The sequence below is a fragment of the Perca flavescens genome, chromosome 16 (assembly GCF_004354835.1).
Source record: "Perca flavescens isolate YP-PL-M2 chromosome 16, PFLA_1.0, whole genome shotgun sequence".
Lineage (NCBI taxonomy): Eukaryota > Metazoa > Chordata > Actinopteri > Perciformes > Percidae > Perca > Perca flavescens.
Window position 1 is genome coordinate 18,791,304 of NC_041346.1, and position 13,931 is coordinate 18,805,234.

Below are 13,931 nucleotides of genomic sequence, written 5' to 3' on the forward strand. Positions count from 1 at the left end.
GCACTGGCCTTGCCCTTCATTTTTTATGTGGCCTTGCCTCATTTCTTTTGTGGCGTGATTTGATGTGCTGTGATTGTCTTTTGTTTCTCTTTTGCTCACAGCATAAAATCATTCATGAAAATCAATCCAAACATAGCCCGCTCTTCTGTTTCTCAAAACGTAGCCTTCTGCTGACCTCAATAAATCGACCAGTGAGCGTTAAACATTTCACTTAGTGCCCTTAAAGTGGCCTTTCCACAAACATAGTTCTTTACTAAAGGGGGGCAATGAGAGCTGTGTGTGTGTGTGTGTGTGTGTGTGTGAGAGAGAGAGAGAGAGAGAGAGAGAGAGAGAGAGAGAGAGAGAGAGAGAGAGAGAGGAGGAGGAGGAGCATTATAGTAACCACCATTGTAGCTAATAAAATTATGGCCCATTGCCTATTACTAATGATTGTGTCTGATAATTTTAGTTTATGTTATTTTAAGGGGAGGGATCTTGTTCAGTCTGCCCTTTTATCTGAGTGTCAAATGAAAAATGAAAGCTATGATTTGTAGTAATGTTAGCAGCATGCCTCTAGGGATGTCAACGTTGGCCTGTCGGTCAGTCCACCACTTTGGTCCAGACTGAAATATTCTGTGAAATATCTCAACATCAGGATGGATTGGGTTGGTGCCAACTTTTGTACAGACTTCTTAGTGAATAAATCCTACAAACTTTGGTGATCCCTTCACTTTTTTTTCAGCACCCCCCACGTGGTTTTGAGTGAGATATCTCGACAATTATTGGATGGATTGCCATGAAATTTGGTACACATTCATGTTCCCCTCAGGATGATTTTAATTACTTTTTTCTTCCTTCATCTTGCATCTAGCACCATCATCAGGTCAAAATTCAAAATTTTGTGTTTAATGCTTATTAGCTATCATTACCATGCTCAACCTCAAAGAGCAGCTAGAATAGAGTAGAATACACTTTATTGTTCCCGAGGGGAAATTTGTCTTGGACACAGTGCCACATCCGTTGCTTCACAACACAGACACTATGTAACATAAAAACATTCTCAAGTTAAATACAGTAAAATAAAATCAACATAACTAGCATACAACAACTAGCATGGCTGTCAACACTTGTCTTGTTTACTTTCTGGTAAAGTTGTTTGGTGATTTTGAGAAACCACTCTAAAGACATCGTCTGCTTTCCAACCAAGCATGTATTTTTTATCCTGTCCGGTTCAGGGTTGTTTCAGTTCATCCCCCTGCAATCATGACCAGATATTTCCTAAGGGCTGAAACCTATCCCAGCATGCAGCAGGCAAGAGGTCCCAGTATTCCATTGTAATTTCTTTATGTCCTTGGCAGTTTTTCTCTCGGGCAAGGACCTCTTAACCCAGTGCCATGTTGGTCTAAAGTAGGGGTCAGCAACATTAGGCACGGGTGCAACTATTGGTCACTCAACCAATGGCAGACTAGCAATAAGTGTGCAAGAGTTTTTTTTGGAAATGTTCCAATCTGCATGCTAAATGACCTCTTCACAGCCATTGGCAGGAGCACAGCCTGTTATTTACGGTAGTTTGATTGACTTTTTCCCCATCCCCATTCCCCAAAGACCCACCCTACTCTGCCTCTGACTGGCTAGTACTTGTTGGCTTCTTCACAGAATGCGACGCAACAGAAAAAAAATAACACAATGATGATGGCAGGCTTAATACTGACATGGCACACTGATTAACAAGAACATTTTAAAATGTTTATGTTTTAACTTTATGTTACAAAAGGTTACCGACCCCTGGTCTAAAGGCACTGCCTACAGTATTAATTTACAACAGCTACTGCATTACCTTCTATTCAGTCCTCTCCAGTATCCTCTGCTCTCAGTCAGCCGATATTATCTTATCTCAACTTGTAATCTACACATAGCACAAAAGCAGTGAAAAAAACAGAGCTCTGATTTCTCTATTGAATCACCTTTTAGCACCTGTTCCTTTAGAGGGGCAGATGCCTATGAAGGGGCAGGTGCTTGAGAGAAACAATGTAGTCTAAAGACTCAGAGCCAAGTACGTTGCCCCCCCGTTATATTTTGTTTGTTAATATAAGACGTTGAGCAGCATAGACAGCGTTATATGTACTCCATCATTCTGAAAATGCAGGGTTAAATAAAACATATTATCTCAGATCAAAAAATTCATTTTCTTAAAGGCTGGAACCCCAAACAATGCAACTCAAATGAGAGTCCCAGTTAAAAGCCGGACTCCTCCATTCTGTATTGGACCTTACAGTTAAATCAAGAAGATGACGATCGCCATTGTGAAAATAAATTCAAGACTTTATATAATGGAACAGAAAAATGCATAAGAAACTCAGACAACGAAGTACAATCATTTCAACATAACCTTGTAACAACGCCAAATATGCATATAGACATCTAAATACGTACTTTTTCAGCAGCTTCTCTTGACATAATGTATTATGCACTTTTTTTTCGTTTTATTGGACTCTTGATGTTCAGTTTATTTTCAGTTACAGGCAAGTTTTGCGTTACCATATGGAAATGTAAATACATTTTATTATATTGTGGCGAATATATTACTATTTTTTCATTTTTCTCAAATAACATTATGTTCCATAATGTAATTACTCACCTTTTGCAAAGTATGATTTGGTCCAAAATACAGTGTAACCCTACAAACTGTATATAAAATAAAGCAAGAGTGACACATATTTATGTTTGCTTGTCCTGAGAGAAGGATTGTTTTTCTGCATCTGGCTGTTTGGATATCAGTGTGGGGGTGGAGCAATTGAAAGGCTGTGAATTCCTGAAAAAAAAAAGCGGTAAGACGAGTGAGAAGGAGAGAGGGAGGTCTTTTGGCCACTTGTGGCCTTCACAACCCATGCAGACACAAATCATAGAGGGACATGGCAATCTGAGTGACAGATGAACAATACTCCCATTTTCCAGCCCCCTGCGAACAGGCCCATCCATCACAGGAGGGGAGATTAATTCAATTCATCAGCTTTTTGTCTCCTTGGGCCCCTTAATGCCACCTGATATTGCTCAAGGGGGACTTATAAATGTTTGTGGATTTGATCTGAGCCTGCTTGCTTGACACTGAATTAAAACATTATTTTTTACTCTGTACTCACAATACACTGGTTTTGCCAAAAGCCTGCCTGCCAATCCTGCCATAATTCTGATGAAGATGAATTCTTCTGAAAAGGAAAATGTTTGCCAAAGGCAGCGAACAATAACATCAATAGGAGTTTGCAAAGTGAGAAGTGCTTTGGCTGGTGGTTACAGAACAAAATACAGGTCCTGTAAATGTTTCCTAGAAAAAACTTTTAATGAAAAAGATGAATCATCACTGTGAGGATTCAACTTTAATTTAAATATTATCCAGGCACAGAAGAGCAGCTTTAGGCCTATTAACATAACACTGTAAAAAGGCTATTCAAACAATGAGCAATCTATATAATTTATATATATTCTCTCTCTATTCTGTTGGCCAACAAAAGAATATCTTGTTTCTAAATATCTACACAAATGTAGCATACATCAATTATGTAATGATTAGACAGACATCAAATGATTCTCTTCAATGAAAATTTTTTTTCCAAGTTATTCTCTTAGATTAGACATGAATAAAAACATAGAGGACCTAAAGCCCAGTTAAGGTTGGAGTCATGAAAATTATGCTGGTAATCCCAGATCAGTATGCCAACAAAGGGAGCCAAAGTTAAGAGATCAATGGGCTGGTGTCACATATTAAATATGTGATTGTGCTAATTATATACATAATATAAATTCACTGTATAGTGAAACACAAAGCTTTTTCCAACCGTTGATGTGGGGTTTGACCTTTAAATACTTACACCTATGAATAAAATGTTTACAATATTCAATCAAGTTATTTATCAAGAATTATTTTTAAAATGTTCCAGCTTTAATTGACATTTAATTTTAATGGGTGCAGCAGTATACCTTTACATTGTAGCCAACATTGAAAAATCATTAATCGGGTTTAATCATTAAACATGTTCAACAGTCTCAATATCGCTCTCACCGAAAACACTAATTAAATCGTACATGTAGGAAGTGATTCGATGGATACATATTTATTTTAAAGGTCACTTCTTTGGCTTTTGGTGGGAGACGACAAGTATCATTTCCTAATCCTTCGTGCCTCTTCACCACTATAGCCTCAGAGAATATATTCGCTTTTCAGTTGAAAGGGATATTTTGTACATAATACATTTCTAACAAACTTGTTAGTGAACTGTAACTATTCAAGTGGACACCTTCAACACAAAGAGGCCTCATCTCTGGCATAACATTTGAATGCACCAAAAGTTGTTGAGTCATTGTTTTGAAGGGAATTAGAATGGCTTTTTAATCACTTTAGTGTATTCTCTAAACAAAGACTAAATTTGCTACAGAATTCTGTATAGTTTAAAAATTCACCAGATCCATCCATTAATTGAGACAGTCCAAATTCCTTTTTCCATCCAAGTGCCTAAAAACTGACTTCCTAAAATTGTTTACAAATAAATTTCCAATAGAGAACTTGCTGGTGAAAATCTGATAACTTTGTTGGCAGTTTACAAAGCTTACGTAAAAGTGTGGATAGCTGCATTCCTGTCAGGAGGATATGGTGGAGCATGGCACAAACAATGTTAGTGATGACCCCTAGTGGCCATGACAATAACTTAATACAGGATTAGTCAAAAATAGATTTCAAGGGAAGGATTTTATTTGTTTTTTTGTGAAGTAGTTACAAGAAAGTCAGACTTAAGACAATTGTTAATTTTTTAAAACTTGAAGTACTTCACATTCTGCTTGACTTTTTCATGGTCAGAAATCATTGGCAGGAAAGAGAACAAGCTGTAGAAAAAAAATAAAACACCTACTCCATGGACTAAAGCTTTCAGAGTGACGAGACAATAGTTTCTACAGAAAGTTCTTTATTTTAAGCATTATCCTCCCTCTGAGGCTTATAGTGAATTCTGCCTCCTCTCCAGACACACATGTAATAGGTCATGCTCAGAGATCCCACTAGAGACACCAGCAGGACAGATACTACCAGACAGATTTTCCATACTGCCGATTCTCCTCCTTCATCTGAATCTAACCGGAATTAAAAAAAACAAAAAAAAACAAACCAAGTACACAGTAACATTAGTGAATGTTGTCTGGAATGGACAGTTTTAACAAAAGAGACTAATGCACCGTTACCAGCCCACCTTGTTCCTTTCTAGCATATGCCTCCATAGCATGTGGCTCTGGAGTAGTCAGCAAGTTCTGGTCCTCCGGTGTCACCAGTTCAACAACATCGGGGCTCTGGGGCCATATCCTTTCCTCTACTGCTAGAGATTGTTCAGGGTCTTCATACTGGGGAATCTCATCAGGGATAATCCACTGGCCTTGAATGTATCGAGGAATGTCTGTAAACGTTAAAACGTCAGGAGCGTGGTAGCGGAACAGGTGCTGTATTTTGGTGCCTTCCGAAATAAAATGTTACCAAAATGACACCAACAGAAGTTAAACATCACAATCTTCTTCTTACCTTGCTGAGCAGCTGATAAGGCCAAGAGAGCCAGGAACACAAGCTTTAGAACAAACATGACTGTGCTATGCCAGTGTGTGATTCCTTAGCTCTTTATGTGGGCTTTTCATCTATGGAATTGGCTTCAGCTGTGGCACACTAACTCAATCAAGTTAAATTACTGCAACTGGGCTCTCAAATCGCCTGGTCTGATGTGAGTTTGGGTGCTTCCATTTCATTGGTTAAACCCATCCCTTGAATTACACCTCTTTCATCTGACTGTAGGTTACACAGGAAGTGGAAACTGTGCCTGCACAAAGAGCAAGTTGTTGTGCTGCCACTTGAAATCACACTACAGAAAGGTGTTCTTAAGGCCTTAAAGCAGACGGCGTTTAACATAATACTTCTATATTTTTCACTTAACTGAGCTGTCAATCTCTAAATCCCAAAGCTGCAAAGTGGCTCTTCCTTACTTGTCAATATTGATTTTGTATATGATGCAGGAATACAAGAAAAAAAAAACAATGGACTTAACATGGACTCAACACGTAACTGTATTCTTTAAAGAAACAGGCCAATGGTATTTGAAACTTATGTTTATAAGATCACACATCACACAGAGGACGACGGCTGAATATTGGGTGTCTATGGCTTTCATATTTGATCAAATATTATCCACATTGTGAACCATAGCACAAAGTTTGAGGTTTGAGCTCTTTTTTTTCAGCCAAGGCTGAAAATGTCTCACAAAACCCACTTCCGAACACACCACCACCACATAAGAAAACATTGAAGACTTTCACAGAAAAAAAGTAAACCCTTTTTATTTGGAGCATGCAACAATAAAAATCCAAAGATGTTCTGTGTACAATCTGAAATGGTAAAATTGAATATGAATAGATTTTCACAAGGGGTGCACCAATATGCTTATTAAAGCCCAGTTCCAGGGCCATGTTACAATGCACACTTAATCACTGGCTTACTGGGACACTTAAAGAAAGTATGGGCCTTACTTACACTTGTACTTTCCCTGCTATGAAAAGTCAAATTGCCTGACAATAAAAAGATCCATACCCAGCATCCAAAATTAGCACTATCACCTACTAGCTAAATGCTGGTAAAATATGCAAGTGGCTGGTAGATTTGCTTCACTCAGCCAAAAAACAATGGTAATCTATTGAGTGACTGGTAAAATTTTAACATTCACTAGCCATTTGGCTGATGGACGAAAAAGAACATTTTGGACCCATACCCAAGGTAAAAGTAAGCTTTGTGCTTAAGTGAATGAAAACATCCCACACTGCACACACTGGAGCCTTGAGCACATGTTTTTCAATCTTTTAAAATGCCAACAAAAAAAACATTGTGCACTTTGACATGATCTGGTTGTATCATAAAAACATAAGTATAAGTAAAAGTAAGTATAAAACATAAGTATAAGTAAAAACATAATTGGTGCACCCCAAGTTTTAACAATCTTGTCTTTCAGCATAACTCTCCATGACAAAGTGAACCACAAAGAATATGGATTGACACATTAAACAAAAATTATTGCTAGAAAGGTACACTGTGTGTGTGTATATATATATATATATATATATATATATATATATATATATATATATATATATAAATTGGCAATGATAACCATTACCAATACAGCATGTTCCTCTGTCTAATTTCAAGCTAAATTTTGTATCAGATTTCCCTTCTTATTTCACAACAGCAGGAGAACAATCCCTGTCTTTTGCGAATGTACACATTCCCGAGTTTCCCTTGCATAGTTCAGCATGAGATACAGTATATCAATCAATGAATCTGTATTGTATGAGGTACAACCCCAGTGAAATGTAATCCCATCAGAATAATGACGTGATTATATAAGTACAATATATGACTTGGCTCCTCAAAGAAATGCATAAGAAATTATACAGATGTACAGTATCTGTAAAAGAACCCGTTTCTGCATAGGTATGACACTGACCTCCACAAGTATTTGAGAAGTTCAACACTAAATTGAATGTACATGTACTTGATGGGAATCTCCGGATGGAAATCCTGTTTAAATTGTACACCCAAAACTAAAAGCTTGTTTGGAGGAGTATAATATTTCAAAACAGTTTTAACTTAGTTACACATGTATAAAACTGGTATGTAGATATTGGTGAGAAATAATTCAAATACTTGTGAAGATCTATTTGATGGTACTACAAGTATTCTTAGTTTAAAAGAACCTTATACCATTTAGAATAATATAGATTGTAACCATGGTGTAAAAAAGGCTCCCAGTGCAAACCTTGAACAACAGTAAAGTAATATGAAACAATGAAAAAGTCCATCAAAGGACTATTCAAAAGTAGCATTAAACTTTGTTTTCAGAAAAAAACAAAAAACAGTCAAAGACTAACTTTAAGTATGTAATGAATAAGAGGGACATTATGGCAAACTGGCTTTTTTGGCTTGTAATAACAGTACCACTGTGGCTAATAATCACAGCAAGTGTGGATTTGTATTTAATCTCCTTGACATGTGGACATGAGGTAAGCTCAAGAAGCAGATTCTCACTGAATATTTATACATATTTCATACCATTACATTTCTGTTTTAAAAAATGTTGGTGTCACTATCCAGATTGCCCTAAGAGGTTGAAATTAAGGATCCCTAAGGGGATATTTCATGAAGCAGGAACAACTTCACTTACTTATATAAATGTTAATACATTTTTTTTTTTTACATATTTGAATAACTGTGGAGTCTGCCCCATGAAATTCTTCTTCACACTAGTGCTTCACAGTGGTGGATAACCAGCACAGGTCGACGTAGACTGAACTGGTCTCTACCCAGGAGGGGGCCATTTGTTCTGCACGATGCATCCTTATTTGTGCTTCTCCTCCTCATTGTAGACCTTCCGAAGGCTCGAGTCAAGCAGGAAATCCACTGACCTTCATGGCACCGAAAGTGGAAACATTGTGGACACATAAATACAGCATTTCTGAATCCATTTCATAAAGAACAAGAGCAACTTTAGCAATACATTTTTATGACTATAACTTAATAGTCATGTGGATCTCATTGCCATTGGTGGTAAGATCAGCATCCTGAGTGTAATGCTGCGTTCCAGACACAATTTTTAGCCCGTACAATTACGACTTCAAGTCACGACTCACGACTTGGTAGCGTTCCAGGCAAAGTCACGAAAAACCCTTGTAGCTAGTGTTAGTGTTAGCTAGCGGCTACCTACCGTTGACGTTAGCTAGCGCAAGATGATACTAGCGATTTCTAGTCGGCAACATATTTTGGGCTTCATTTAATAAACATAACCTGTAGTAGTACACAATCATATGTGTATTGTTTTGATTACAATGTGCTGAATTAGTTTACGTTGCCTATTTATGTCTATTTATTTCTATTTATCACTGTTAATGTTACCAGTATACTGTGTGACGTCAAAACTGTAACTGGGAGTACAACGATCTGGTACGAGTTCACGAGTAGTAAGTTACGGGTTTGACTGCCGTTCCAGAGCACTTTCACTGGTAGAAGGTTGTGAAAACACGAGTTACGGGTTGCCTGAAACGCAGCATAAGTATAATGAACTTTATTTTTGTTTTATCTAAACTTTTGAGGGAGTTTCCAAGCTCTTAAAATAAAACTTAAGCTTTTGCATTATTTGAAATATGCTGGCAACACATATTGTGATGTAAAATACCTCTAAATAAAGGAATGTCGCGGATTAAAGCTGGAGTGCGGAACTTTTGTCTCCCCCTCTGGCAGTGTGAGTAATTACACAAACACTGTTGATGTGATTAAGAAAAACAGTGGGTTTCATAATAACACGGGCTGCTGCGGTCTCTCCCCCCTTCCTGCTTGTCAAGGTATTGGGTAATAGAGATAGACTTTAAAGCATCCGTCTTTTTCTTATCGTCAACAAATTCCATTAAAACAAAAACAATGTATTCAGTTCACTATCTCTAGTCTGCGGCACTCAATCCCATTTGTTCCTACTTAAGATATAAAAACATCTGAAAAATATATCCTCGGTCCTTTTGTAAAATAGCTGAGCACTGTAGTTTTTAGCAAACATCACTCAACCAAAAGCAAATAGTGGGGACTATTTGTAGCAGCGGATTAATACACATTTGGTGCTCTAGTGAGTATTTCCAGCAGCAGGACGATGTGAGCAGCCTAACCCTTGAAATGAAATATTTCATCTCACAATGAGCAATTTACATAATCCACAATGCATACACAAAGTAACAAGTACATGTGTGTACCTGTCTATAGGAGAAATAATGAAGGGGATTGTAGAGAGGCCTATAGCTGTAGTGGTCCACTTGCGGACGGGCAGGGGCCACTTGGTGGTTCTGCCCAGCAGGTGTAGTGACGCAGCACATACACGGTTAATGGTGAAGCCCGGGATGATCACAGAGGCGAGGGCCTGCCACACAAACGTGTCCACCACTGCCACCGCTACTCGTGTTGTCTTCCCTGGGTTGTCCCCGTGGGCCTTGAGGGACAGATTCAGGATCAGCAAATGAGTGTAGTCACAGCTATGGCAATGAAGTTTTCAAACAGTTGATACACAAAATTAAATGTATTGATCATTTGAATTTCTAGTTTTTCTGTTCTAGCTTTTTTATTTAGGGAGCCAGTTTCTATTTGATCATCTAATCTAAGACAGTGGTATCCAACCAGTTTGGCTGGAGACCCCTGAAAACAAAACAATGTCTAGTGTGTCAGTGATCTCAGATGATGTTGACATCATATTTATTTATACTCCTTTCTAATATAATTTTACTGACTTTTGACCAATATGATTATGAATGAAGATAACATATACAAATGGATATATCTTACCAGAGCTGCTTTCTTCCCTTTGTCCACAGCATCAGCAGTAACGTACATAGAGGCCACAGCATAGCTGCCCCATACCAAACTCACTGGTACCAGAGCACGAAAAGCCTCCCCGACTTCATTGGCATAGCCTGTAGGCATGCACAGATGCAGATAAGTTATAAACCTTTTAGTCTACTCTAAATGCATCATAACCTTAGCTAACCTTAGTTAACATTAGTACTATACATTTGTTAAAAGATAACTAAAGTTTAGTGCCATTCTGAGCAACAGGGCAGTGCACTAAATACTCAAAAGCTCAGTTTCATGATGTAAAATTATAGTGTCTCCCAATTCCAATACATATATGCTGAAACAAAGAAGAGGCTAATAAACCTTAACTTTATCTCTGACACTGTGTCAGTGAAAGAGGGTAACATTTAGAAAAGGATGTAATACCATTCCACAGGGTTAAATGACTCAAACGCCCATGATACCTTGTTAAGAAGTCACTTGTGCCATACGGCAAAGTACATGCATACAATGGGTAAAATGAACTACAGTCACATGAGAAGTATTATCTTTGGTTCAATGACGACAGAACTATACGAGCGTGGTGAAGTCAAATTTGTCTCCATCTCTGGTACTGCTGGTAAAACTGAGGTAAGCACTGTGCAAACTGACTACACTCTACTGTGCTGAAGAAAGCACTTACTTTACAAACAACAATCTCACAGCCAATGAAACACTGCTTGGTGACAATTTATTTTCTTCCCAATAATGGTCATCGACTACATAAATCAGTTAGATTCTTAGTCTTTATTCTCCATTTAGGTTAAAGCAATCAAATCAAGATCAGATCCAGATTATAGATTTCTGTTTATATCTAAATATTCCACATAACTAGTGGATTATCAAAATACACACAAGATTTTTTTTTTTATCTTAGGCATCAACTAAGATAATCATTGGATTAGGCATCATTAGGTCCTTACAAGTTACAAAAGAGCACTGGTATCTGCAGATGCCCTGAGTTGAGGTGTTGGTATTGGGATAGAAAAAGCTGGATCGGTGCATCCCTACAACTTACAAATTGTATTTGCAATGCATGTATAACCTATTTTATATGTTCACAGTGATTAAAATACTGCCTGACAAAAAGTTCCATGCAGTATTCAAAGGGGGATTATGGACTCCCCTTTTCACAAAATTGTGATGGTTGTCATGGTTTTTGGTGAGTACCTGTACCCCCTATCACAACACATTACACTAATAACTCAACAGCTTTTTCTTGTTTGCTTTATGAATTTTATTGAAATTTAGCCTTATAAGAGTGAATCATGCTTCCTCAGCTTCAAGAAGAGATATGACAGCTTTGGTTTTTATCAGTCTGTAAGCAGTAGCCAAAGGGTACATCAAACCCTTTAAACTCAAAAACTTATGGTTTAGCACTGAGCAATACTTGCCCTAATGCTGTAGCAGTGAACATGACAGCAAAGTAACTACTGAATCTGGAGCTCCAGAAGCACCTGTCAGTATAAGGTTATACGAGCTGTACTAGTATAATAAAACATGATAACAAGGAGAATTCCGATAAGATTATCTTGGTTAATAATAAAATGTGCCATGCCCTGGCACAATAAGCTGAAATCCAATTCTGATCTGTGAGCAAAGGCTAAAAGGGCTTTTAGGCCCATCAGGCTGGTGGGCAAACTCATACATTATATTAAGGTGTTGTAAATTTCTGTGCCTGTGAATATGTGATCTAGCCCAAACAAGAAGATAGTGAGCTCCTCAGGACAGACAGCTGATGACTGCAATGAAGGTGGTTTTCTGGATAAATTGCTGCTTGTTCAGTTGGAAAATTGCCAAATTTCAGGTTGAATCCAGTGTTTGTTGCATAACCACTATCTCAGTTTTTCGACAGCAGTAAAGAATAATCTTTTCCAGACATACTGGGGAATCCAACGCTGGGAATAAATTCATTGTTGGCTAAATGTGTACAGAGGCCATGTAATATGCATGGTATGAATATTTATAAAATGACAAAAGAAGAAATGCTACATGAAATATGACAAAGCATGGCTCATATTTAGACCAAAATCACATTAGAAAACTGATGAAACACTTGTAAATGTCTGTTTACATCCATGTCAATAGAGATATTTAACTGCACAGGCAGGATTAAAGATGTGAGCGAATAGATTATGATTTTATGAAGGGGATTAACAGATTCTCATGCAATTATATGACCACTGCTGGTCCATGTAAACTGTGGAGGAGCAGGAGATTAATGGCATGTTCCCCAGGAGAACTGCCCACATAGTGGGAACTGCTGCAGTATGAATGCCCTTTACGTAACGTTACATGCCCTTCTCAGCTAACAGCTCATTCATGGGTGACAGGGTGTCCTAACGACCGCAGGGTTTCAATCAGAGAAGCAAATCAAGGAAAACAGGAAGTTGTAGCTGCCACATATCAACTGCAGTCTGGTCATGCTTACGGGCGTTTCTTTGTGGTTGTCTCAACTTCCTAAACAACTAACGTTGACGTTACCTTTATTGAGACATACCTGAGCTACAGACACAACTCTAACGCTTTACCTAGCTAACAGTAAACCTATAATACGTTATAGAAACAAAGAACGAAAAACAATATTGTCGTACAGTCTTGGACATCGTCCTTTGCGTCCTGTGGTAGCAAAATGACCTTACTATAAATAGAATTTTAACAGAGTGCTTAGCCAGCTATGCTAACTTTTAGCTAGCTAGCATGCAGCTCCAGGGTCATGACGGCGGATCCAGTGTAACGTTAACTTAACTCTCTGTACTGTTCCGTGTGTTGCCGTCTGTTCAAGGAAAACAGTGGACTGAACCGCTACAAACTATACAAATCCGACAATACATACCTAGGAAGCGGACCCATGTATCGCGATAAATGTCGACCGTTTTGCTTGTTTTCTCTTCAATTGGATCCATGCCTTCCTTCCTTTACTCCATCCCCTATACTGTCTATGGTGTTACCACATAAACTCGGTGAGAGCAGTGAGAAAGCCAACACACGGCAGAGACAGTGAAGTGGGCGTGATCTCTACTCACTACAGCATCCAACCAACTGGCTGCCAGAGAAGTCCCAAACTGCTGCTCAACACACAGGGAGGCAGCAAAACTACTACTTTACTGCCAGCAAACAAGCCCTTTCTTTTCCATTTTAATATTCACAGACAGTGGTGGAAAGTAACTACGTTTACTTTAGTAATGTATGTAGGTACCTTTACTTGAGCATTTCAATTGTATACTAGGCTACATAGGCCTACATTTCAGAGGGAAATTTAGACCTGCTCACTACATTTATCTGACAAGCAGATACTTGTTACTTTATAGATTAAGATTTTAATCTACAATACATGATCAATTTATGATATGATATTGTTACAGTATAGCTATTACCGTAGTTAAAATGTGCTCCACTTCATGTTAGAAGAAGCTCAAGTACTGTTAGAATACTGCTTACAGGTTAAAGCATCAGTAATATAATATGATAATATGATATAATAATCTAATATAACTTTCTGAAAGGGACC

At 38.0% G+C, this 13,931-nt stretch overlaps 2 protein-coding genes across 5 annotated transcripts; both read right to left on the reverse strand.

Moving 5' to 3' along the window:
* Positions 1–4,701: 4,701 nt before the first annotated feature.
* On the reverse strand, positions 4,702–5,676 carry LOC114571161 (uncharacterized). Of its 4 annotated transcripts, none has more exons than XM_028601994.1 (3): positions 5,537–5,676; positions 5,214–5,393; positions 4,702–5,091 (listed from the first exon to the last, which is right to left on the reverse strand). In XM_028601994.1, the coding sequence occupies exons 1-3, from the start codon at positions 5,592–5,594 to the stop codon at positions 4,940–4,942; spliced, it is 390 nt and encodes a 129-aa protein (XP_028457795.1). In that variant the 5' UTR covers positions 5,595–5,676; the 3' UTR covers positions 4,702–4,939. The 4 variants fall into 4 exon arrangements, with proteins under 4 accessions (XP_028457795.1, XP_028457794.1, XP_028457792.1 ...); XM_028601993.1 differs by having other exon boundaries at positions 4,702–5,097; positions 5,537–5,670; XM_028601991.1 differs by having other exon boundaries at positions 4,706–5,097; positions 5,214–5,414; positions 5,537–5,654.
* A 419-nt stretch (positions 5,677–6,095) lies between these two features.
* Positions 6,096–13,482, reverse strand: mtfp1 (mitochondrial fission process 1). The gene is made up of 4 exons (XM_028601588.1): positions 13,257–13,482; positions 10,373–10,500; positions 9,790–10,022; positions 6,096–8,457 (listed from the first exon to the last, which is right to left on the reverse strand). Exons 1-4 carry the CDS (start codon positions 13,324–13,326, stop codon positions 8,391–8,393), a joined length of 498 nt encoding a protein of 165 aa, XP_028457389.1. The 5' UTR covers positions 13,327–13,482; the 3' UTR covers positions 6,096–8,390.
* Positions 13,483–13,931: the final 449 nt, after the last annotated feature.

What these genes read in the sequence shown, in the direction of transcription:
- LOC114571161 (XM_028601991.1), bottom strand. Translation starts at nt 5,594, where the DNA reads ATGTTTGTTCTAAAGCTTGTGTTCCTGGCTCTCTTGGCCTTATCAGCT. An exon ending in CTTATCAGCTGCTCAGCAAG is followed by an intron (nt 5,415 to 5,536) that starts GTAAGAAGAAGA and finishes TAACGTTTACAG; the next exon opens with ACATTCCTCGATACATTCAA. An exon ending in ATATGCTAGAAAGGAACAAG is followed by an intron (nt 5,098 to 5,213) that starts GTGGGCTGGTAA and finishes AATTCCGGTTAG; the next exon opens with ATTCAGATGAAGGAGGAGAA.
- mtfp1 (XM_028601588.1), bottom strand. Translation starts at nt 13,326, where the DNA reads ATGGATCCAATTGAAGAGAAAACAAGCAAAACGGTCGACATTTATCGC. An exon ending in AAGGGAAGAAAGCAGCTCTG is followed by an intron (nt 10,023 to 10,372) that starts GTAAGATATATC and finishes CTGTCCCTCAAG; the next exon opens with GCCCACGGGGACAACCCAGG. An exon ending in ATTATTTCTCCTATAGACAG is followed by an intron (nt 8,458 to 9,789) that starts GTACACACATGT and finishes GGTGCCATGAAG; the next exon opens with GTCAGTGGATTTCCTGCTTG.